The sequence below is a fragment of the Macrotis lagotis genome, chromosome 1 (assembly GCF_037893015.1).
Source record: "Macrotis lagotis isolate mMagLag1 chromosome 1, bilby.v1.9.chrom.fasta, whole genome shotgun sequence".
NCBI classification, from domain to species: domain Eukaryota; kingdom Metazoa; phylum Chordata; class Mammalia; order Peramelemorphia; family Peramelidae; genus Macrotis; species Macrotis lagotis.
In genome coordinates, this window is record NC_133658.1 from 430,404,755 (window position 1) to 430,430,800 (window position 26,046).

The window sequence follows — 26,046 nt, forward strand, 5'->3', positions numbered from 1 at the left end:
TGCCTTCCAAAAAAAAATTAATTTAAAAATAAAAGATTCTTAGGAAAGGATATTAGAATTCAATTGATTCCATTTCTCACTTTTCAAACTTTTGCAACCTAGCATCTAAACTCATCAATCAACTGAAACTGCTCTTTCCAGAGTTACTGATTATTTCTTAATTACCAAATTTAATTCTCAAAATCCCAAATCATAATTCTCACCATTCTCAACCTCTGTGCAGCACTAAATTTTTCTTTCCTCTGGAAGTACTGGACTTAAGTAATGATATAACCAGTAGGTCCTTTCTAGATTCACTTTGCTCTCTGGTCATAATAAAGCTTATCATTTGTAATTTCTTGAAATATGGGGTTGAAGATTTCTTTTTTTTACAAAATAATTTCAGGTAATCAGATAATTGTGGATATTTCTCCCTGAGTTGGTTTTTATATTTTATGCTTTAAATTTTGTATTTCCAATCTTTTGATTTAAAAACATTTCTTACTATCTTATTAGCTCAGCGTTTTCTGTATGGCCTATTTGAATTTTCAGGAAATCAAATTCTTGAGTAATATTTACCATTTTCCAATTTATGAATTCTCATTATTTTCTCCCTAGATTTCATTTCATTCAATATTACATTTTATAATCATGCTTCACTCCTTCCAAGTACTTTTGAAATCCCTGAGGTCAGGTCAATTTTTTTTTTCTGTGAAACTATTTGAACTTCTCTTAGAATAGAACATTCCTTTCTTCTGGATTTACAACTTGGGATTCTCTCTATACAAATAATGTTATATATTGTTTGGCATTTTCTTCTGCTATATTCATGACTCCAGTCTCAGTTTCTGAACTAGAGTTTTGTGTTTAGGTCAGACTCAGGTCCCTCCCACAGGGTGATGCTGTGGGTAAGGTTCTTTCTTGGAGGCTTTGGCCCCAGGACTACACCCTGTCCAATGTGGTGATTCCTTGGTTTGGTTTGATGACTAGATAGTTTTTTTGTACTTGGTCCCTTCTTGATTTTCTTGACACAGTCTCAAACTTGGTGCCAAGAACTATGATGGAAGCAAGTCTCCTGTAAGATCCCAGATCCTATTCTCACCTATTCTCCTGCTGTGGCTTACAGATATAGTCTGTCTGAACATCATGCTTCCTGGATGCTGCTCTGACTGTTGTTCACATCTGATATCTCATCTCTCATCCCCTATCCTCTGAATAGGTTCTCCCCAATGCCTGGCATGCACTTTCTTGTCACCTCTACCTTTTAGAATTCTCTAGCATCATTCAAAGTTCAACTCAAATTCCACATCTTAAATGAGGGCTTTTCTGACCTAATCCACAAAAGAAAATAGAGATTGCTGCCTGAAAGATTGTTAGAATTTGCTGAAACTTACAATCCACCAGCAGTGAGCCCAATAAACTTTATACACCACAATGAGATAACCAAATAGGACTTTTAATGGATTCCAAAAGGATAGTTAAGTAAAACATTAGTATTAGCAATATTTATCAATAATTCCCTTTTAAGAAAATGGTAGTTTCACTTTTTTTACATACATATGAAATACTATACTGTTTTCATGTTTGATAATGTCTAGAAAGTTGTTGCCCTTTCCAACAGTTCTGAAGTTGAGAAATCATTTGTACATGCAAATCTCATACGGCTTCACTTTTAGGACATATTTATAGCAAAATAATAGTAGCATCACTTTCAGGTAAAAAAGAGTAACTATTCTTGGCCTTCAGAAACCTCAAAATCAGGTCAAAATTTCAACCAAGTGCATTCCAAAAGCATATGGAGAATTATGAATACAATGTATAAAAAAATGAAGACACAAAGTATTTCTCGCTGATATCAATTCCAAAGTATCTATTTTAAGTACTTTGCAATAAGAGCATATGACATAAACACTAAACTGTATCTCAAGTTTCCTATGAAGCTTGGGAGTTAGTTTATTTTGTTTTTAAATGGACCAGATCTATATTTCATCATTCTAGAGAAATTCCAGCATGAAAATTCCTCCATCAGTGCCAAACAACTCATTTGTAGCTTATAGTCTTAAAGAACTGTCTTAGATATTGAGAAGGTAAGTGACATGACCAGTTATAATATTATGTAGCTGAGACAGAGCCTGAACCCAGTCCTTCCAGACTCTGATGTCTCTCTATCTATTCTACTAAGTATCCCTCCACAGACTTAAAGTGCAAAATAATTTGTATTAGCATTCAGTAAGTGATACATAACAAAAATTCCTTTTTGACTTGAACACTGACAATTTCAGAGTTTAAGATATTTAAAGATGACATTAATATTTTAATTTACTCTTTAGTGTTAACAGTAAAAACATGCTAAGATATTAAATTATAAATAATGTAATGTTCAAATGGATCCACATTCAAACAAATGGGAAAGTTTTTCCCCCCAATTATTCATCACAATGCAAGGACAACTAAGTGGTGTGGTAGATAGAACCAGTCCTGGAGTCAGGAGTACCTGAGTTCAAATTTGGCCTCTGATATCAGTCTTTTTCAAGAATGAAGGACAAAACATCATCACAATGCAATAGGATCTGAAATAGCGGATAGAGCACCAGCTCTGGAGTCAGAACCTGAGTTCAAATCCAGCCTCAGACACTTAATAATTACCCAATGACCTTGGGCAAGTCACTTAACCCCCCACTGTCTTGCAAAAACAAAAACAAAAATAGTCTTAATTCTGAATTAATTTGCCTCATGGATAAAACAGGATTAAAAATAAAAAATATTTCGGGGGAGCTAGGTGGCACAGTGGATAGAGTACCAGCCTTGGAGTCAGGAGGACTGAGTTCAAATCCAGTCTCAGACACTTAATAACTACCTAGCTGTGTGACCTTGGGCAAGTCACTTAACCCCATTGCCTGGCCAAAAAAAACAAAATCAAAGAAAAAAATAAAAAATATTTCAAGATATCTTGAATAAAAAGTTTACTCAAACAATGTAAATTATAAAGTGTAAAGGGTGTGAATTGTTAGTATAACTATACTAATTCTTACCTTTCAGGGATCTAATAGAGAATAAAGGACAATATAACATGTTCTGGTCCTGGAATCAAATGATCTAGTTTCAAATCTTTTCACTGATACTACTTGTATTGAACTAGAAAGAACTTTACAAAGAAAGAAGTATGGAGTCTGAATGCGGATAGCACCATACTATTTTTCACCTTTTTTAAACTGGTTTTTTTTCTCATGATTTTTCCCTTTTTTTCTGATTCTTCTTTCACAACACAATGGAAATATGTTTAACATGATTGTTTGTGTATAACTTTGTATCAGATCACTTGCTATCTTGAGGAGGGGAGAGAAAAGGGTGGGAAGGAGAAAAATTTGGAAATTAAAATGTTACAAAAATGACTGTTGAGAGGTGGCTAGGTGGCACAGTGGATAAAGCATCGGCCCTGGAGTCAGGAGTACCTAAGTTTAAATCCAGCCTCAGACATTTAATAATTACCTAGCTGTGTGGCCTTGAGCAAGCCACTTAACCCCATTGCCTTGCAAAAACGGAAAAAAAAAATATGACTGTTGAGGACAGCTAGCTGGTGAAGTGGACAGAACACCAGCCCTGGAGTCAGAAGGACCTGAGTTTAAATCCTGACTCAGACACTTAATGATTACCTAGTTGTGCAACCTTGGACAAATCACTTAATCTCATTGCCTTGCAAAAAAAAAAATTGTTGAAAGCTATATATGTAATTGAAAAAATTCTATTAAGTAAAAAAAAAAAGGAAAGAAAAGTTTGTCTAAGAGCTCCAATTCCTTTCCTCTCATTCCCTTTTTATTTCTCCAGTTTAACACTTAATTTAACCTTGTCAACTGCTCTTTAAAAATAGCAAAGATTTCTTAATTGCCAAAATTGTAATGGCCTTTACTCAGAACTCATCCTTCTTAATCCTTTGCATCCTTTGACGATGATCGCTCTCTTCTTAATACTCTAAGAATATCGGGTATATGTGATATTGCTTCCTCCCAGTTTTTCTTCAACTATCTGACCATTCCTTAATCTCCCTTACTGGACTTACAACCAGCTTATAATCATTTAACTATAAATCTTCTCCTTGGCTCTGTCCACACCCTCTTCTCTTTACCCTCTATGCCATCATACCAAGAGACTACATCAGCTCCAATTGATTCAATTATCTCTATGTAAATGTTTCTCCGATCTTTTGCCCAGTTCTTAATTCTCTCCTAATCTTCAGCCTTGAATCTCCAGCTGCTGATAGACCATCTCCAACTGAATATCTCATAGAGATATTCTCAACAGGTCCAACTCTGAACACATTATCTTTCCCCTTTCTAACTTAATTTCCCTACCACTGTCTAGGGTATTTCATTCTCCCAGTCAGTCCACAAGTCAACAAGCATTTATTAAAGTTAACTATGTGGAGAAAAAAACAGTCCCTGCTGTCAAGGAATTTATATGAGGAAAGATCATACACAAAAAAGAATTGGAAAAGCAGAAGGTAAGGGATGGAGGTCCTGCACAAGGGCATGGTAATGAATTATGGAATTCTTAAAGAACTTTTAAGAAATAAAGATATAGGGGCAGCTAGGTGGTGCAGTGGATGAAATACCAGCCCTGGAGTCAGGAGCACCTAAGTTCAAATCCAGCCTCAGACACTTAATAATTACCTAGCTGAGTGATCTTGGGCAAGTCTTAACCCCATTACCTTAAATTATTTTTTTAAATGATGGGGGAGGGGAAGAGGAGTGAGAGAGGAAGGAATCCCTCCTAAGAGTGAGTTTCAGAGCTGTAAGTTTATTCCAGAATGAAAAGATTTCTAGGGTATGGTAGAAACGTGTAGAATGCAGACCAGTGATGAAATCAGTCACCCAATCTCACAATCCAGGCATCATTCTCAACTCCATTTCTTTTCCCCAAAAACCAATCAGTTGACATGTCCTATCATTTCTTCTAAAAATCTCTCTTATAGAGCAATTTGGAATTATGCCCAAAGGACAATAAAAATATGCATAACCTGTGATCCAACAATATTATTACTACTGGGTCTATTGCCTGAAGAGATCATGAAAAAGGGTAAATACATCACTTGTACAAAAAAATTCATAGCAGCTCTATTTGTGGTGGCAAAGAATTGGAAACTGAATGAATGTCCATCAATTGGGGAATGGTTGAACAAAATGTGGTATATGTACATTATGGTGCACTATTGTTCTATTAGAAACCAGGAAGAATGGGAATTCAGAAAAGCCTAGGAGGAATTGCATGAGGGAGACGAGCAGCACCAGAAGGACATTGTACACCATAACAGCCACATGGGGTTGATGATCAATTTTAATGGACTTGCTCACTTCATCAGTATAGCAATCAAGTACAATTTTAAGGTATCTGTGATGGAGAATACCATCTGTATCCAAAGAAAGAATTGTGGAGTTTAAACAAAGACCAAAGACTATTACCTTTAATTTAAAAAAAAAAATAATCTTATTATGTAATTTTGCTATCTCTTATTTTATTTTTTCCTTAAGGATTATTTATTTCTCTCTCAATTTCATTCAAGTTTGATCAATTTAGCATGGAAACTAGGTAAAGACTATCAGACTGTCTTCTGTGGAAGGTGGGGGTAAGGGAAGCAAGATTAGGGGGTAAATTGTAAAATGAGAAAAAAAAATCTCTCTTATATGTCCCTTTTTCCTCCTCTGCTACTGACACTATCCTGGTGTAGATCTTCATTATCTCATTCCTGAACTATTGAAATACTCTGTTGGTTTCCCTGCCTCATCTCTTCCATTTCGGATCATCCTTCACTTAGCAGTCAAATTAATCTTCCTAAAGTGCATGTCTGGCAATGTCAACCCAACCCTCACCCACCCCATCCAATAAATTCTAGGGACTCCCTATTACCTCCAGGATTAAAATATGGAATCTTCTGGCTTTTAAAAACCTTCACAGTATGGCCATTTTCCATCTTTCCAATCTTCTTAAACCTTGTTACCCCTTAAACCCCACATTTATACATGTACTCTGTGATCCAGTGACCCTGGTTTCCTTTCTGTTCCTCACAAAAGAAATTCATCTCTCATGCAAGGCATATTCACTGCCTGTTCTCCACACCTTGAATTTTCTCCCTCCTTATCTCTCCCTTGTGGTTTCTTTGGCTCCCTTCAAATTTCGGCTAAAGTCCCACCTTCTGAAAAATGTCTTTTCTGATGGAAAAAATGAGAGTGGGGAGGAAGAGAATGGAAGTAATAGTAGAAGCTAGTAATAGCAACTGTGGGAAAACTACTGAAGCCACTTCACTGATAGGCTTATGATAAAGAAGGCAACTCATCCCAGACACAGAATCAGTGGAATCTGAACACAGACTGAAGCATACCTTTTGTCCCTCTCTCACTATTCTTGAGGTTTCTCATCTTTCGAAGGGGAGGGTGGTTTATGTTTACTCTCACACAAAGATTATTGTAATAATATAAAATAAGTAAACAAAAAAAAAAAGCCGTTTCTGGAGGCAACTAGGTGATGCAGTGGATACAGCACTGGCCCTGGAGGAGTCAGGAGGATCTGAATTCAAATCTGACCTCAGACACTTAATACTTACTTAGCTGTGTGACAGGCAAGATCACTTAACTCCATCGCTATGCATTTAAAAAAAAAGTTTTTCCAGGTTCTTCTTAATCTCCTTTCCTTCCCTCTGTTGATTATCTTCTCTCTCTGTACATAGTTCTTTATATGTTGTCTTCCCTATTAGATTCCATTCCTGAGAGAAAAGATTTGTTTTTTGCCTATATGTGAATTCCTAGAGCTTATGCATATAGTGCCTGGCACATAGTAAGTAGATGCTTAAACAAATCCTTGCTAGGAAGAACAATACTAACATTTTGAATTTTAAAAAGCAACTGATGGAGACAGTAAAAAATGCACTACTGGTTAGATTTCAGAAAAACCTAGTAAGATTCCTATGTACTGATGCTAAGTGAAGACAGGAGAATGAGCAAATCATTATATACTTAAAACAGCAAAACTACGTGTTCATCAACTATATGATAGACTTAGCTCTTCTTAGCAATACACTGATCAAAGACAATTCTAAAAGACTTGTGATGAAAAATACTATCCAGAGAAAGAACTATGAATCATGAATGCAGACCAAAGCATACTATTTTTACTTTTTAAAATTTCCTTTGAAAGTTTTTTATTATTAATAAAGTCAAAAAAATCTGAGTCTGTTTCTAAGCTCTTATAGCAACAATAGCTCACATTTACAGTCAAAGCACTTTACAGAGGGCTTTGCTCTCAACCACCTAAGGATGTAGAAAGTACAAACACTTACTAATTTTAACTTAAATATCACACCAATAATTAACATTGGTTCCTTTAAAATATTACAAATTGTAAAGTTGCCAAGTATGAATCCTTTCCCCCACATCCCAAGATTTTATTAATGAAAGAATTACCCTCCAGCTTATATAAATTTTATTCTAAATCCTATTATCAAGTATAGGTATTCTAAAGCACAAATGAGAATATAAGAAATAAATGAAAAATGAACAAAATCAAACTATTGTCAACCTCCTTAAGAAAGCAAAGTTCCAGGGGCAGAGCCAAGAAGGTGACAAGAGAGCAACATCTCTTAGAAGCTCTCTCATAAAACTCATAAACTAAGGACTCTAACTAAACTTTTGAGAGACAGAACCCACAAAGGGACCCAGCGAGGCAGTTCTCCTACTCAAGGTAACCTGGAAAAGAGCAGAAAGGCTCTGCTCCCCAGGGGGTCGGAGGGACGGCTGCAAGAGCGAAAGAACTCCAGCCTCCCCGAGGCAGCCCCAGGGAGCTGGGAGCCTTGGCTCACAGGAGCAGTGGAGTCTCCTGAGCTACGCCCCGGGGCGGCACAAAGTGGCGGAAGGGGGGGGGGGGGGGAGAACCTCTGCCAGAGCCAGCATGTGGAGCCCAGCCCTCAGGGCATATAGCAAGCTACAAGGTCTTTCAGCAGCTCAGATCCAGGAACAGAAGCAGGCTGAGCCAGTAAGCAGGAAGCCCCAGGGCATAAGCCCATTGAACCCAGGGACAGGAGTGAAGAGAGAGACTTCCTAGGTCTGTCCTCTGCCTCTGGAACAGGACTCTAAGGCTCTGACCACATTCAGATCCTGATCTCAGTCTAGCCCCCCCCCCCCTTCAGCCCCATGGCAGAGGGGGCACACATTTGGTCATTCACAGACCAGGAGGGAAGACAGAGCCTCACACACTGAGACCCTTGTGGGAGTGCCCCAAAAGCTAAGGAAGCACCCCGAAAACAGGCTCACGCTGGGAAAAGTGAGCAAGCAGAGAAACAACAGGAAGACCATTGAGAAATATTTTGCATATGAGCCCAAGAAGGATCAATATATTCAGTCTGAAGATGAGGAAGCACAAGCTCCTGTATCTAAAGACTCCAAGAAAAACAGAAACTGGGCTCAGGCTATGACAGAGCTCAAAAAAAAAAAAGACTTTGAAAATCAAATGAGGGAGTTAGAAGAAAAACTGGGAAAAGAAATGAGAGAGTTGCAGGAAAAACATGAAAATGAAGTCAGCAGCCTAGTCAAGGAAATCCAAAAAAATGCTGAAGAAAATAGCATGCTAAAAAACAGCTTAGTATTGAGAAGAATGCTTTAAAAAAGCAAAATTGGCCGGATGGAAAAAGAAATAAGAAAACTCTCTGAGGAAAATAAATCCTTCAGGCAAAGAATGGAACTCGGGGAGACTGATGAATTTATGAAAACCAGGATTCATTACTTCAAAACCAAAAAAATGAAAAAATTAGAAGAAAATGTGAAACATCTCATTGAAAAAACAACTGATATGGAAAACAGACTTAGGAAAGATAATTTAAAAATTATTGGAATACCTGAAAGTCATGATCAGGAGAAGAGCCTTGACATCATTTTCAAAGAATTACTACAGGAAAACTGCCCTGATATTCTAGAAGCGGAGGGCAAAATAGAAATGGAGAGAATCCACCAATCCCCCCAAGAAAGAGATCTCAAAAAACCAACCCCTAGGAATATTATAGCCAAGTTCCAGAACTCCCAAGTCAAAGAGAAAATATTACAAACAGCCAGAAGGACACAATTCAAATACCGTGGAGCTGCACTCCGGATCACACAGGACTTAGCAGCAACTACACTGGAAGCTCGTAGGGCTTGGAATATAATATGCTGGAAGGCAAAAGAGCTTAGAATGCAACCGAGAATCAACTACCCAGCAAGGCTGAATGTTTTCTTCCAGGGAAAAAGATGAACTTTCAATGAACCAGGGGAATTTCAAATGTTCCTGTTGGAATGGCCAGAGCTGAACAGAAGGTTTGATCTTCAAATACAAGACTCAGGTGAAGCATGTAGATTGAAGGAGACGGGGAAAATATAAGGGACTTGATGATGATGAGCTGCATGTATTCCTGCATAGAAAAATGACACTGATAATACTCATATGAACCTTCTCAATTAACAGAGCAGGTAGAGGGAACTTTTACAGTTGAAGCACAGAAGAAAGCTGAATTCGAAGATAAAATATGGTGTAAAAATGGAGTCAATAGAAAAAAAAAGGAAATGTAATGGGAGAAAGAAAAAGGAGAGGGAGAATAGGCCAAGACATCTCATATAATAAGTTTTTTCTTTATTACAATGAGCTATTGCAATGATATGGAAGGGGGGGAGGCAAAGGGGAATGAGGGAATCTTCGCTCTCATCAGAGCAAAGGAGAGTAAACAGCATATATATATATACACACACACACACACACACACACACACACACAATGGGGTATATATAGGCATCTGGAGTAAGAAGGGGGGGGACAGGGAAGGGGGGATGTGAGTGATGGAGGAGAGGATGGACCATGGGGGGAGAGTGGTCAGATATAACACATTTTCTTTTTTTACTTCTTGCAAGGGGCTGGGATTGGATGGCCTGTCCAGGACCATAGGGCCAGGTGGATGCTGGGCCTAAGGGGTGGTAGGGATGCTCCAGGCCTCTTGGCCCCAGTACCAGGATCTGTCTGCTGCACCACTCAGATACCCTACAGCAGAGTCAAAGTGAAAGGAGAGAGAAAATATAGTACATGGTAGTGGAGAAATACGAAAGGAGGGAGTTGCAATCAGCAATGGCAAGGGTGGAAAAATATGGAAGTAACTTTTGCGATGGACTTATAAAGAATGTGATCAGGGGCAGCTAGGTGGCATAGTGGATAAAGCACTGGCCCTGGAGTCAGGAGTACCTGGGTTCAAATCCGGTCTCAGACACTTAGTAATTACCTAGCTGTGTGGCCTTGGGCAAGCCACTTAACCCCACTGCCTTGCAAAAAAAAAAAAAAAAAAAAAAAGAATGTGATCCACCCATGACAGAGTTGTTGGTGTTGGAACAAAGACTGAAGCACATTTATTATTATTATTATTATTATTATTATTATTATTATTATTATTATTGGGGGGGTGCAGGGCACATGGGGCTGGGTGGCCTGCCTGGAGCCGCATAGCAGGGTGATGTTTGGGTGTCTGAGGCCAGATTTAGACCCGGGTGCTCCTGACTCAAGGGCCAGTGCTCTGTCCACCACCCAGCCACCCCTACTATTATTACTATTTTATTGTATTTTGGGTCTTTTTTCCCCCCTTCGTTTGGTTTTTCCAGGGCAGTGGGGTTGGGGTAGCTTGCATGTCACACGGCTGGGTGATTGTTGGGTGTATGGGGCCAGATATGGGCTCAGTTGCTCGTGGCTCCAGGGCTGGGGCTCTGTCCATTGCGCCACCTGGCCATACCTACAATTATTAATAGTATTATTTTTTTAATTTTAATTTTTTCTCTCCCCTTTACTTTATTGCTCAAGTGAGTCTGTATTTTGTGGGGGAGGGGGCATTGTTTACTCTTAAACAAGAATATTTTATTAATGTATAAAAAAACATTATTTGTACAAAAAGAGAATAAATAAATAAATATAAAAGGAAAAAAAGGGGGGAAAAGGGAAAAAAAAGAAAGCAAAGTTCCAGTATTGGGATCACTGAGTCAAGGAGTATATATGTTAATGTAGATCTTATTGTATAATTCCATAATTTCCTTTCTTTTATATTTTGTCTTATTAGGAACTTAAATATGAACAAAAGATTGCATATGAAACTGTGAACTTCTGTTTACAATTTTTTTTAAAAATCTATTACATTTAACATGGCAGTGACAAAGCTGCCCTTTTCAATATGCGTTTCTGCACATGTAACTCTACCAACTCCTCCTACCATCAAACAGAAGTCCTTCCTTGAAACAAGTGTAGTGAAACAATACAAATCAATACATTAGGCCAATTAATTGATCAGAATTCCGAGATTTTTCAAAGTTGTTTTCCTTTACATTACTGTGGTTACTGAGTGAATGAATGAGGAAGTAGTTAGGTGCTGGAGTCACAAATAAAAAGTCAAGCTATGTTAAAAGTTGTTCTTTTGATTCTTCTTACAACATACTGCATCAGTTTATGTCTTCCCAAGTTTCTCTGAATTCATCATTTTCAATACTTCTTATGTTGAAATAATATTCCACTATATACATTGAAAATATGAGTAAATTCAGCCATTCTCTAACTGCTAAGTGCCCACTTTAGCAACCAAGTGGCTATAAAGAAACTACTCTCCTTTTTCCTTATTAAACTTATAATCCTTTAGATTTTTCACAGATGTGTCAACTGCCAAAGTTGTTTTCTTATCTATAAAACAAGGGTAACATTTATACTGCCTACTTCACAGAATCACAGAATTTTTTTAATAGAAAGCAGTAACCAGTTAGACCAAGACATTTATAAAAGAAATCCTTAATATAACTCACTTGACAACTGATCATTAGTCCTACTTGAATACTTCCAATGAGGAAGAACCTACCACCTAGCCCATTCCATTTTGGAAGAGTTCAAATTGTAAACAGGCTTTTCCTAATATAAAGCCTATATTTTCCTCCTTGCAATTTCCACCCCTGGTTCTGATCCTTTGAGGCCAAATACAACAAAAGTCTTTTCCCCAAGATAGTTCTTCAAATTAATTTTTAAATTAAGAAAACAATATAGAGGCATCTAACACTCTGCTAAATATAATGGGAATACAAATACAAAAATCTAACAATCTCTGTCCTCAAATAACTTATATTCTAAAAGAGGGCAGACAACACATGCAGGGGAGAGATGTCTATCAGAGTTTTGGTCTGAGGAATCACAGAGGCAGTGAAAGAATTTACAGGGCAGTCAACTAGCACACATTCCAAACGCAATGTTACCTACCATTGTTTTGACTACCAAGCTCAGTCAGTGACTTATGATTTTAATTTTCTTTAGAGACTTCTGTATTATATAAATTATAGCCAAATAAGAGCTGAATGAATATCGATGTTGGAGGGGAAAAAAAGAGAGGTCTTTGTTTCAGAGAGATGTTTGAGGTCATAAAAATACTTTGCAATTTACCAAAGGCACAAAATAAATGGTCACAATTCTCTCCTATTCAGTTCTGAGCCCATTTGATATTCATCTACAGCCACCTTTCATTGTCCTCTGGGTGCTCCTTCTCTCCCCTTGAGTCTTCTCTAGGATAAACATGCCCTGGAGTTCCTTCAATCTGCTCTCATAGCTGCCATATGACATAAGCCTTGAGACTCTTCATTATCCTTGTCATCCTTTCAAAAATCTTCAGTCTATTAAAATTCTCCTTAAATTTTGACACCCAGAATCATAGTATTCCAGACATGGTCAAGCAAAAAGATTGTTCTGAGAGAAATACTGCATAAAACACAACTTTATTGTGTAGCCCTGTTATTACGTAACTCAAACTACTGAGAATAAACTTCAGAAAGTAAATTTCAACACAAGAGTTTGAAATTAATAATAGTTTTTAAGTTAATGAATAAAAGTCAATATCTACATATAGAAAATTCACCATACAGAAAGAATAATCAGCTTTGATATTCTCACATCACAAATTGATGGAAAAATCAAAATTTTTACATTAATGAAAGAGAAATATCTAAAAAAAATACCCACATTAGACTACAAATTATTTGCATAAGAACCATTTTGCTTCAAACAACTCAAAACAAAGAAACTTAGAAGATCTTTTAAATAAAAAAGATTAAATTCTTCCTTAAATGAAGCTGCAGGTTTTTTAATCATTGCCAGGACAATGAGACAATGTAAATCAGCTACTTGCCTTGGAAAGTTTATTTCCACCAAATAAAAAAGAACATTTATTTCACTGATTTTATTGCCGGCATTCCTTCTGGATAATAAAAATTTTGTGAGATGGTAAACTTTTGTACATATTGCAATGTTGACATAATTAATGGCACTACTACTTAGCAAACACAAATGAATTATGAATCTAATAATGACAGAGCAAGACCTTATAAAATACCAATAAAATGCTGCAAAATAATATAAGAAAGAAATACTAAAAGAGAAGTCAAAAGACCTGGGTTTTAGTCCAGGCTCTGCCAATAAACAGCTGTGTAATCCTAAATAAGTCACTCTGCCTCCTGGATTTGTGTTTCTTCAATGTAAAATAAGAACTAGATTGAACTAGATTATCTCTAAATTCTGGGTCTGACATTCATTTTTCTATGGTTCTAAATTTAATCCTAGAAAAAAACTCTGGAAAGTGGATAGAGATTATTACAATCACTTGTCTCCAGGAAAAAAAAACATTTTTTAAAAAAATTAACCACCAATAATTTTGTGAGACTCAATTAGTTAATAAACGTTAAAAATTATCTAAAATTCTGTCAATACTCCTGCTCCCCCCACCCCCAAAAAACCACATTGTTACTAGGAGGGAAGCAGACTAGACAATAAAAGGGAAGCACAAGATGCTATGAAATATATAAAAATATATTCAAACTGGAATGCTGTATTTGTAGGTTAAAACGCCTTTAGAAAAAATTGCACAAAATGGGTTTAAGATATGTTCAAAATTTATACACAATAGCCTTTATGTAAATTACTTTGATAATATTCTCAATTCAGCCAGTCAACAAGCATTAAGTAAGCCCTTATTATGTGTCAGGCACTGTGCTGAAACACTGGGGTACAAAGACACAAAGCCCTTACCCTAAAGAAGTTCACATTTTGGGGCATCTTGGTGAAGCAGTGGATAGAGCCCTGGAGTCAATAGCCTGCGTTCAAATCTGGTCTCAAAATACTAATACCCAGCTGTGTTACCTTAGGCAAGTCACTTAATCCCAATGCCTTGCAAAAGAAACGAAAAAAAGTTCACATTCTAACTAAAGAGGCATTACACAGATACTGCACATACAAGATACATACAGAGGAAAGTTTGCACAGAGAAATAACCCTAATGAAGGTTGAAAAGCAGAAAAGATTTTCTATTGAAAGTGATATCCAAGCTGAATCATGAAGAACGTCAGAAAGGGAAGGCAAAGCATGGGGGACGTAGGTAAGAGACACTGGAGAAGAATAGTCAACGAAAAAGAAAAGGAAAGGAAATTAGAATGTGATAATCATGTTTGAGGAACTGCAAATAGTCCAGCATCAAGTATGGGGGAAGACTAGAAAGGTTAATAAGGCGCCAAATTGTGAAGGACTCTAACAGCCAATCAGAGAATTTTATACTTAAACCTAGAGATAAATGGAAATCATTGGGGTAACTGAGTAGAGAGATGGTGATATCTGGATATGGCCATGTCTGCAGTCTAGGAACATCATACTTCCTTCAGCTGTGATAAATGATGATAAGCACAGTAGAGGCAGGAAGATTGTAATACATGAAATGAAAAGGAACTGTGTGCGTGAAGAGAAGGAAACATGAGAAATGAAATGAATGTGATACTGACAAAATGTGATTTGGATATGTGGAGTAGGGTATAAATGAGGAGTTCAGGATAGTAGCAAGGTTGCAAGCCTGGGTGACTGGAGGATGGCAGTGCCCTCAGTATTAATAGGGAAGTTTGGAAGAAAGGAAGATTTGTTAGACGGCAAAGGACAAGAAGTTGCTTTGGACATGCTAAGTTAGAGATATTAATGCAACACCCAGGTTGAAATGTCTAAGATGACTGTAGCTCAGCAGAGAGAACAAGGTTACATATAGAGATATGGAAATCATCTGCATAGAGATGATAGCTGAATCCATGGAAACTAAAAGAATATAAGTGAGAGATACCCACAGGTAGTAGAGGTAAAAGATACAGCAAAGGGAACCATGAAGGAACAAAACAGATAGGAGAATTGAGAGCAATTTTGTGAAAAACCAGAAAGTGGAATTTATCTAAGAAGTCACTGTGATCAAATGTTGTACAGTTCAAGATGAAAATTGAAAAAAAAAATCATTAGATTGGAAGTGAAAAAAATTGATTGTACATATCTTCCTTAAGGCATTTTTAAGAGATAAAAAATGATAGTTTACTGGACATTGTTGATCAACTAAAAATGGCAAAAATCTGCAAAATAAACAAGCATTTTATGTTGATAATTATGTATTTATTGAAGAGGAAAAATTATCCAAGGAACTCATGCTTATTTTTGGGAAGTATACAAATTTGTTGTTTTAACCTAATTTCATTAGTATTAAATCCACATTTCACAAGCCTCCTATTGCTCAGTAGATGGTCTTTATGGTTTGTTTATGGCTTGCATGAATTAAGTGCTTACTAAATGTTTTCTCAATTTAATTAGCCAAAAACAAACCAAAAAATCCTACTTCATTCATGTAGTTGCCAAACTTCTGCTGGTATCCTACTACAGTAGAGCAAAAATGTATACCAAGTATCCAAGACAATTACATGAGATGGCTTAACAGCTCTCAAATAGGAAGGCAAAAGCTAAGATGGACCTCACAGATCATCTCTAATTAATTCTGTTTTTAGAGCTGAAGAAACTGAGGTCTAGAAAATTAAAGATAATTACCTAAAGATGGCAGAGTTGAATTTTGAAAACATGTATTTCAATTTACAAGGAAGACTATACATTTTCAAATTAGTCACCTTGACAAAAGTCAATTTTAGAATTTGTTTCCCATGCTCAACAGCTTCCCAAGTGTCTACTTCAACTAACTACAGTGAATCAACAAGTAAATCTTTTGGATTTTTGATCAAGTTAAAAATATTAAAATAAATCACTCGTTTTAATGAATACCCAAATAGGACATTTATATCTCTCAAGTAGCAATGTTACTTTCAAATGAAAATACACTTTGGAACAACATATAATTAAGACTAATCTTTCTAACTACTGGATTAAATCTATTTTGATTTAAAATGAATAGAGAAATTTATTTTGAATGAGTACTTTCATACTACTGAATTAAGTGCAATAGATGGTAAATTAATAAACATAGGGATGCCTTTAAAAGTTAATTCAAGGGGCGCCTAGGTGGCGCAGTGGATAAAGCACTGGCCCTGGAATTAGGAGTATCTGGGTGCAAATCTGGTCTCAGACACTTAATAATTACCTAGCTGTACAGTCTTGGGCAAGCCACTTAACCCCATTTGCCTTGCAAAAAAAACCACTAATAAATAAATAAATAAAAAGTTAATTCAATCCTCCCAAGCCTTCAATCCTTATTATGATAATGTAGATTTACCTTAGAATTTTACTTCTATTTGTTAGAAAAAAATAAAAACATTTCTTATTCTGCTTCCAAAGTTTTTGAAGGAATCAAAGGATCAAAGATGAAGAACTAGAAGGGATCTTAGAGGTCAATTACTCTAACCCTCATATTTTACAGATAAGCAAATTGATCCAGGGAGGTTAAGTGACTTAACAAAGGTCACATAAGACAGTACAAGTGGGAGGAGAAAACTGGAGCCATTGATTCTTCCATGGTTAACACTTAAGCACTCCACCTCCTAATAGTATTTTGCACTTAGTACATTTTCATATTTACATAAATTATTTCTTATTAAACTTTATTTAACATGAGGGATGGGACCTCAGAATAGCCTAGAAGTCTTGCATGAATTGATGTTGAGTGAAGTGAAAAGAACCACATGAATATTGTACACACTAACAGCAATACTGTGTGATGATCAACTATGATGGACTTGCTCATTTCAGTCATACAATAATCAAATTCAATTCTAAAAGACTTGGGAAAGAAATATCCATATCCAGAGAAGGAATTAAGGAGTTTAAATGCAGACCAAGGCTTAGTATCTTCAATTTTTTAAAGTTGTCATATATTAATGTTTTTTTCCCCTCTAATGAGTTTTTCTTTTTTTGTATTTGATTCTTCTTGCACAATATGATTAATATGGATATATGTTTAACATAGTTATCTGCCCATAACCTATATCAGATTGCTTTCTGGTGGGGGAGGATGGGGGGAGGGAAAAAATGATTATCGAAAACTATCTTTGCATGTAGTTGGAAAAATAAAGTATTTTTTAAGAACGTCATGAAGTCCAGAGTTTTTATTTTACAGATGAGGAAACTGAGGCCAAGAGAAATTAAATCTCATAGCCACAAATATGTAGCAATGTAAATTCAAAGTAATGAGAATTCTCTACAACTAATGACAATATTTCATCACAGAAGGGTTTACTTTTTTCATTGGAAATATTGAATATTTTATCAAAATTATGATCTGAGAATCTAATCACTGTCTCTACAGGAAGATGTATTTCAAGTTCCAAATAACCAACTTGCATTCAAACTTTTGGAAGATAGTCCATTTGTAAATTGGATTTGGTTTGTGTTGGTTTTCATTTTTACTCGAGCATAACAGCAGCATTAGAAAAAGGGCCTCAAGGGGGCAGCTAGGTGGCACAGTGGATAAAGCACCAGCCCTGAAGTCAGAAGTACCTGGGTTCAAATCCAGTCTCAAACACTTAATAATTACCTAGCTGTGTGGCCTTGGGCAAGCCACTTAACCCCATTTGCCTTGCAAAAACCTAAAAAAAAAAAAAAAAAGGTCTCTGATGGAATATTATACATATATATATATATAAGGTAATTTTAAGCAAGCAAAACGTTGTTTTTCTCCTTCCACCTATATTTAAATAATCAAGTATTATAAACTTATTATATGCCAGGTACTGTGCCAACTGAGATATGAAGAAAAAGTACCTATAGTCCCTGCCAGATTTCATGTATATAGCTAAGGTCTATAAAAACTGAAAAATGAGAAGAGGTGAGTACAGCCCCCACAAATGGGGGCTAGGAGAGACAGAGCATTTCCTGGAGGATGTGAGATTTTAACTAAATCATTAAGAATGAGAAGAATATGTAAATAATAAGATAAGAAGAAAAGGAATCAGAATATTAGAAGTTCCTTATATTGTTCATCTAATCAAACTACCTCATTTTATAGTTGAGAAATATCTCACAAGTGATATGCCATCCAAGTAAGAAGAACTGCTTGTATATAGAAGCATTTATGACAGAGATAGAAAGAGAAATTTGCCAAAGCAAAACAAAGACCTGTTATGGAGAGCCTTGAGAGCTAAGTTAAAGATTTTAGAATTTATACTACAGGCCAGTGTTTTTCAAATTATGTACCACACTCTATGGGGAAAATTTTTAACAGCAAATAAGAAAACACAACAACCTTGTCTTTGCCATCTGGGTTAGGTCCATACAATTTATGTGTTATTCAATGTAGTCACTAATTGATCATGTGAATAAAAAGTTCAATTTGAGATCAAGGAGCCATCATTGAGTGCTTCCAATATGGTACTCAATTAATCAGTTTGTCACAACAGTGTTTATAAAATAGCTTGCTAATAAAATAGGTTAAGTCTTTTCTAGTCTTAGTTTTGTTTGGTTCTTTACTATTTTTTTTGTACCAATACCCATTATAAATTAATAGATAAAATCCAAAAGTTTGAAGAAATGGGGGATAGGAGCAAATAAATAACCAAGAATCTAATAATCTAATACTCCAGTAACCTAATCAACAAATTACATTACAAAAGATACATAAATATGACACTAACAATCTCTAATCTGGTTTTATTTCTAATGAGCCTGATATGGTGGAGTAAACTGCCAAACTAAAAGAAAAAAGTCTGAGAGAAGAGGAAGACATTTTACTAACAAAATACAACAATTTAATTTTAAAATTATCACTTTTTTCAGTAAGTATAAAAGTCTCTCAAGGATAAAAAAGTGCTGATATTCCAGTGTGAAACCAACATATTCCATACTATTTCTAACTTCAAAATATTGACAGCAAAGACTTTTCATTTCATTAATTCACTTGTAATATTGTTGGATTAAAAATAAAATTGATCAAAAATGGAATTTTTAAAATCCAGGATTACATTATATAACTAACAGTTTGCATTTTTTAGAATCATTTAAGAATATTTACTTAAGATTTCCATCAAAGTTGTATTTAAAGTAAAGTGGTCTGCCATACAGCTGAAGGGAATAGGGAACCCACCAGGAATGTTTAATAAGGTTAATGATGTAATCAAGGACAACTTGAACTGCTCATTTCGACACTTTAACAATTTGTGATTTTTGTCGGTATAGGTTATTTCCTCTAATAACAAACTCCCAATCCCTCTTCAACTTTGTAGACAAGTTTTCAAAAGTTTGAGAGCAAAAAATTCATTATGAGATTGTGAATTCAGCTGATTCTCAGACAAGAGATATACAGTCAATCACTATTCAATTTGCATGGGATCCCAGGTATGGATTTAGAAGGGACCTTAGAGGTCATCAAGTCCAACCCTTCATTTTTCAAATAGAAAACAGGACAAGAGTTTAAGTTTTTAACCCAAGATCACAAAGCTATTAATGTCTGAAGCAATATTTGAATTTACATCTTCCTAACTCCAAGACCAGTGCTGAGGCCATCTTGCCTAATCAAAAGTAGGCACCTGAAGAGATATGTAGGTGTTAGACTAGAGGCAAGGAAGTCAGCTAATGGATTTGAAGCTGTTCCTATCACTGCACAAGGTTGATAGATGATTATTACCCTTCATTCTCAAAGAAGACCATGACATCAAGAAGGTGATGCTATGACAAGTACATGATTTGCATTTGAGTGAGAGGGTGCTGTCCTAAGTCACCAGAGTACTCTGGATCCAGTGACCAGATATGAATTAGCTCTACTGGAAATGGCCTGGATGTGAGGAAAACCAGGTTAAGTGACTTGGCCAAGGTCAGTGTCAAATGTCTGAGGTCTGATTCAAACATCTGTCCTCCTAACTCCAAACAGTGCTCCATCTACTATGCTACCTAGCTGACTTACTGCACAAAGTGAAAAAAACTTGGTTTAGGCTTATGGCAATGAGAAATGTGAGAATGGGATGATTATTGAATTCATGGCAGCTGAAGAGATGTGTGAGAGTATAGAGTTAAAAGAGAAAGGGGTCCTGGATTGAGCCTTGGGATGACTCAAAAAAAAAAAAAATATGAAGCAAACAAAGTAGAAGCCAAGACAGGGAAACTAGAATTTAAAAGTTGTTTGTAGTCTTTCATGAGGGAAGTGAATGAATATTTGTCTAGGTGACACAGAAATATTTTTAAAACCTAGTAAAAGGGAGGGGAGGTGGCTAGGTGGCTCAGTGGATAGAGCACGAGCCCTGGAGTCAGGAGTACCTGGGTTCAAATCTGATCTCAGACACTTAATAATTACCTAGCTGTGTGGCCTTGGGCAAGCCACTTAACCCCATTTGCCTTGCAAAAACCTAAAAAAAAAAAAACTAGTAAAAGGGCAGCTAGGTAGCTCAATGGATAGAGCCCTGGCCCTGGAGTCAGGAGGACCTGAGTTCAAATCCAGCCTCAGACACTTAATAACTACCTAGCTTTGTAACACTGGGGCAAGTCACTTAACCCAATTTACTTGCAAAAACCAAAAACCAAAACAAAGACCTAGTAAAAATATCCTCTTTGCTGTTTAAGAGGCAAGATCAGATGACATCTTATGGTTCTTTTTAACTCTAGATGCTTTTTTAGCACTATGATGAAAAGGATCTACAATAATGTTAGGTTTTAGTCTATTATAGTTTATTATAAACAAATATTTATGCAAAACTATATGCAAAAGACAAAACTACCAAGATGAGATAATTGGATTATTTTTTCTAGGCATACCTAATTCATCCTTTGCTAATAAAGGAACTATCCAATGTTCTCTCTAACAAAATGCTGTCATTTCCCAAAGGAAAGACAGAATTTATTTTGCATCTCTTATTTGCTAAGAAGAGTGATCTTTGGACCTCAAAGAACAAAAATGGCTATATGATCTCTATCTCCCAAATCTAAAATTCTGTGATGGAAGGCTTTCTTTTCAAATTATGAATTTTACAAAAAATTCACAAAAGACAACATTTTTATTTGAAGATATTTCTATTCTTTCAAAAAAGAAAATCAATTAAACTACTTTTGGGGGGCATCTAGGTGGCACAGTGGATAAAGTACCAGCCCTGGAGTCAGGAATATCTGAGTTCAAATCCTGCCTCAGACACTTAATAATTGCCTAGCTGTGTGACCTTGGGCAAGTCACTTAACCCCATTGCCTTAAAGAAAAAAGAAAAAAAAGATAAACTACTTTTTAAAGAGGAAATTAAAGACAAACTATTGTCCTTCTAATTCAACATCCATCACAATTAGAAGTCATTATTATTGTTCTGATTTAAACTTCCTTTGTCTACCTTCAAATTCTCTAAAAAGTATAATTTCTCAGGAAATTTAGACTAATTTTTATGTTAATTTCAAAGGAAGTTTGATTCAATAACTTCCAGCAAACATTATTTCAAATCACATTTTTCATTTATTATGTTACTCAGAGGGACAAGTCATAAATGCTAAACTTCACTTTCTCGGGTCTGTGAAATAGCAGGGTGGGATACTTATATTATCTAAAACTTAAAGGAAGCATTTTTCAGAAGCCTTAGGGCACTCAATAAGTGTGAATTATTATTACAATTAGAAGTAGATGATGATAATGATGATTACAACTATAATTCTTAGTTCCTCATGAATACTTTTACTCCTGGAACAAAGCTTCCCTTTGCTAATAAAATTTGCTTTTTTCTAAAAATACTTGCATATTAACATAAGAACTCATATTGAACTGAGTAAAATTTAAGAATGTATTCTCCCTTTTTCTAATTGTTAAAAACAATTTCAACGATAAGCTAGAAATTCCCAATGCTTCCTAAATAAAACAAAATTCTATCTGAAATGGAACTAATACTCAGATGATTAAACATGTATGGTTCAGTAATCCATTTAGAATTTAGATCACCTATGTGATCTGACAAGTCATTTTTTTATACCAGAGTAATTATCAGAGTAATACTATGCTCTACCAAAAAAAGGAATACCATGATCTCCAAAAAATAAAGATTGTGGGTGACAAGGAATTATGAATAGAAGCATGAAGGGCATAAGTAGGCTGTAACATATTACCACTATGACTTCTAAACAAGTGCTCATCAAAGAAATGATAATCAACTTCCTACTGGTCGTTTCAAAATGGTCATATCTTGGGTACCTCAACCTAAATAAACATGTACAAAATAGAAATCATTATTCTTCTCTGAAAACCCTGTCTCTCAGGGTTATTACCTGTGTCATCCTCTCATGCTCTTTCACTCTACATAGTCAATTAACTGGTAAGTCTTATCAACTGTATCCTCTATAATATAGCTAGCATTTATCCACTTCTCTCCACTTATAAAGATACTACCTGATTTTAAGATTCTCATCATTTCTAACTTGGTCTTCTACTACTACTACTACTACTACTACTACTACTACTACTACTACTACTACTACTACTACTACTACTACTACTACTACTACTACTACTACTACTACTACTACTACTACTAGAAAACAATTGTTCTCCCTGCCTTTAAATCCCTCATCTCTCCAATCCTTTCAGTTTCCTAAAATGCAGGTCTGATCATGGCATTCTCCTCATTCAATAAACTCCAATAACTATCTATTACTTCTGGGATCAACTACCAACTCTTCTGTTTTGCACTTAAAACTCTTCATACACATTCTTGACTCTCCTTATTTTGACCTCCTGAATTCCTAGTTTCCTTCAAAATTCAACTCAGATAGGACCTTTTCTATGTGCTTATATGGATGGTATACTTGTCACCTCTTTGCCACATCTCTTTCCTGTCTTCATAAATTGAAAGATCTTTAAGGGAAGGAACCGTATCTTTGTCTTTCCAGCACCTAATAGTGTCTAGTGTTTGTAGTGTTTAATAGATTTATATTGAATGAGTGATTAAAATCAGACAGAAGTGTTGCAGTGGAACCTTACAAAATGTTAAAAGAATTAAAAAATGAGCTTCCAGTGCACTAGGTGGATCCATTATGTAAGATTTATGAGAGTCCATGGAAAAGAAGTTGGACAGAATTACAATAAGCACTTGGAGGACGAGTAACCCCCATCAATGACGACATAGATCTACTGAAGAAATAGTCTTAATAACTTCAACAAGACTACAGTACAGAACAAAGACAAAGTTTATCTATATTCTTTTCAATTTGGGGATAGTATTAAGTCCTTTGGAATAAAGATGTCATGTAAATCCAAAATGTTTCACTATACTTTGTACAAAACTACATAATTACATGAAGATCTCTATTATTATATATAATGATTACACCATTAAACCTTATAGAGTTAAACTTAGCAATCTGAATATCACACATTTAACAGTTTTGTTTTCTTCTTCTTCAAGTCCACTTGCAATTTACAGTTACTAGAGCTACCTCTATGGAAGTTGCCCAGTCTTAAGAATGACTACCATACAGTTACCAGGTTGCTCATTCAACTTAAAACTAGCATCTAAATTCTATATCATCATTTGATAATGATCAACTAATGCATTACTCTCACATGCTCTAATTTGAAATCTTGTCCTAGTCTTTCAAAATCAATTGGTTGACTTGAAGGACTTGCCCATTCCATCAGTGCAACAATTGGGAACAATTTTGGGCTGTCTGCAAAGGAGAGTGCCATCTGTATCCAGATAAGGAGCTGTGGAGTTTGAACAAAGTGCAAGGACTATTCCCTTTAATTTAGGAAAAAACAGATATCTTATTGTCTGATCTTGTTACCTCTTAGACTTCTCTTCTTTAAGGATATGATTTCTCTCTCATCACACCCAATTTGGATCAATGTACAACATGGAAACAAAGTAATGACTGACAGGGTGCTTTCCGTGGGGGGGGGGGGGAGCAAGATTGGGGGGGAAATTGTAAAAGTCAGATATCTTTAATAAAAAGAAATTTTAAAAAAAATCAATTGGTTGATATAAAGGAATGAAAAATAAATATTTAGAAAATAAGATAAATATAAAACCTCAAATTGTCCCTTTCAAAAGCAGGTGTGACATTGGTTAATTATTCTGTTGGAAGCTGTACTATTGACCTGAAAAAGAGATCACAGGAAATGAAATCAATTTTGTATGTAATAAAGAATGGGTTGGGACCCATAGAAACCAATCAGAACAAGCAACTTCTTTAGCAGATCATTCTTTTCTTGATTTCATGTGACTGTAACATTTTATGAAGAAAAAAATTTTCTCAAAATAACTCAACATTAAAAACCCCCAAACTAAAAAAAAAAACCCCAACAAAATACCACAATTACCCCAAATCAGGAAATATTTTTCACTATAATATAAATAGCATGTCTCTGACCAAAGAAACAATAATTCACTTTTTATATAAATAAATTTACTACCGGTTCCAATAATTTTAAATACTTAGAAGAATCTAGTCAGGTGTTATCTAAAATAAGAAGATAAGTATTGGGAACCTATGAGACTCCCATAAGCTACTGAGTTGAAAAATCTGGAATTTAAAATAAGGTGTAGTCTAGATCTGTAATTCCGTGTTTTTGGAATTTCCCAATGCTTGTATGGAAAAACATTATAGGGTTTTAATGCTGTTAACACCAGGTAGGTAGCCTGCATGGATAGAAATGGACTGAAATTTCATTGGCACTGGGAACTCCCAGAAATTTCCTCTGTTGTCCCAAGTTAGTATCTTCTCTGCAGTTTAAAAATCTCGTGGATGGAACAGAGAAGTGATTGCTCAGTGTCAATGGGTAGTATCATCAGCCAAATTCCAAGCCAGGTCCTTCTATTTTAGAGGCCAATACTATATCCACGGTGCTCTTCTATTAGAAGAGGATTTTACCTAATGTGCAAAGAAAGATCTACTTACTATTAACCAGAAATGAGCTTATTGAAAACTACCCCTGTTTAGACTTTTCTCCTAATAGATCCTTCAGAGATATTTATTCACACATCATTTTGAGGACTGAAGAAGGCGCAGATGAATCTCTACTAAACCGACAAGGGGAGGAAAAAACCTATTATCTCGCTTATTTTGGATTTCAGGTGAATACCCTCAAATAAAAATGTTATCACTGATACGTTGCAATTAACGTTGAAAATATCCAATTGGCAATGACGTTGGCGGACATAAAAATGCAACATGCCAGGAGCTGCTGTGGAAAAGCCGGCGTGTGGAAGCGGTCCCGGCCTTTGACAGGCCCCAGGGCATAGGAAAGGGGTGTTTCGCGGGCAGGGCGGCTATGCCGGGGAGGGTGCGGGGCGCGGCCTCCGCGCAGGCAGAGGGGCGCGGGGGGCGGGAGGGCGGCGGCCGGCACTCACCCCACTCGAGGAACTCGGCCACGTACTTGTCCCTGCGCAGCGTGGACTGGCTGCACTCGGTGTAGAGGCAGACGAGCACGTCCAGCAGGGCCTCCACGCTCAGCGCGCTCTCGTTGCGCCAGGGCCCGTCCAGCAGCAGCTGCTCCAGCTTCTTCAGCCGCACCTTGGCCGACATGATGCCGACAGCGCCGCGGTCTTCGGCCCCGGCCGGGCGGAGGCCGCCGCCGTCCACGGCCCCCGAGTTAGCGCGAGCCCCCCGGCGCCCGGAGCGCTGGGCAGCGGCGGCGGGTCCCGGAGGAGGCGAGGGCGCGGGGCGCCGCTACGCCGACATGGTCCGGGGCTCCTTCCGAGAGGCCCCTCGGGGCCATGGGCCGGTGCCCCGCACGCAGGCCGCCGCCGCTCGCACACACGCACGCTCGGGCGACCCCGCGCCCGCCGCGCGCGCAGCCGCCGTCTCCCCCAC

The 26,046-nt window shown here is 36.6% G+C and overlaps 1 protein-coding gene across 1 annotated transcript in view; it reads right to left on the bottom strand.

The window, feature by feature from the left end:
• The window catches only part of CDC42BPB (CDC42 binding protein kinase beta), a 172,663-nt gene extending 146,890 nt beyond the window's left edge, over nt 1-25,773 (bottom strand). Inside the window, exon 1 of the mRNA XM_074213159.1 lies at nt 25,584-25,773. Within this exon, the coding sequence (XP_074069260.1) occupies nt 25,584-25,758 (175 nt within the window). The 5' untranslated portion in view covers nt 25,759-25,773. The remainder of the gene's footprint in view (nt 1-25,583) is intronic.
• Between the last annotated feature and the right edge of the window lie 273 nt (nt 25,774-26,046).